The sequence below is a fragment of the Acanthisitta chloris genome, unplaced genomic scaffold (assembly GCF_000695815.1).
Source record: "Acanthisitta chloris isolate BGI_N310 unplaced genomic scaffold, ASM69581v1 scaffold29214, whole genome shotgun sequence".
NCBI classification, from domain to species: Eukaryota; Metazoa; Chordata; class Aves; order Passeriformes; family Acanthisittidae; genus Acanthisitta; species Acanthisitta chloris.
In genome coordinates, this window is record NW_008671424.1 from 5,412 (window position 1) to 6,002 (window position 591).

At 61.6% G+C, this 591-nt stretch overlaps 1 protein-coding gene across 1 annotated transcript in view; it reads right to left on the bottom strand.

Annotated features, from left to right (window-relative positions):
- LOC103801676 (mucin-4-like) overlaps positions 1 to 423 on the bottom strand; it is a gene marked incomplete at its 3' end in the record, with an annotated part of 5,805 nt that extends 5,382 nt beyond the window's left edge. The window contains exon 1 of the mRNA XM_009074099.1: positions 360 to 423. Within this exon, the coding sequence (XP_009072347.1) occupies positions 360 to 423 (64 nt within the window). The remainder of the gene's footprint in view (positions 1 to 359) is intronic.
- Positions 424 to 591: the final 168 nt, after the last annotated feature.

Here is a 591-nt window from a genome sequence, read left to right on the forward strand (position 1 = left end):
AATGAGGAAAAACAGTCCGTGCTCCCTATCACCCACATCCCTCCTCTGTACTGCAGGAAGAAGTGCCTCCAGCCCTCGTGTCTGGTCCCCACCACAGCACCCACAGCCTGACCAACACCAAGAGCAAGACAGGCACCCTCCCTGAGAGTCTTCCTTTGATCCCTAGTTCTCCCTACTCCCCCTGCTGTGGTTGGGGACCATGCCGAGGCTGTGGCTCCCATGGACAGACACAGGGCACTTGGCCTCAAGCTTGCAGCGGTGGAGCAGCCGGAGGGTTGTTTGTGGCCCATCACCCATCACCCAGATGGTATCAGCCACCTAGTCAGCCCAGTGGCAGTGCAAACAACCCTGGCACTTACCTGCCAGCACCCAGAGCCCCCACAGCACCCAGCTCCAAAGTGGCCATGGGCTCCGGCAGCCCATGGTGCTTCCTCTCAGTCTCAAGGGAGCTACGCAACAAGGTGGCTCCGCAGGTGAGCACTGCCCTACGTGGGGGGGGAAGGGGACACCACGTGCCCTGTGCCTGGGGCACTGACGTCTCTGTGTCCTCACAGCCTGCGTAGAGGTGGCTGCATCCCGGTTCAGGGGACC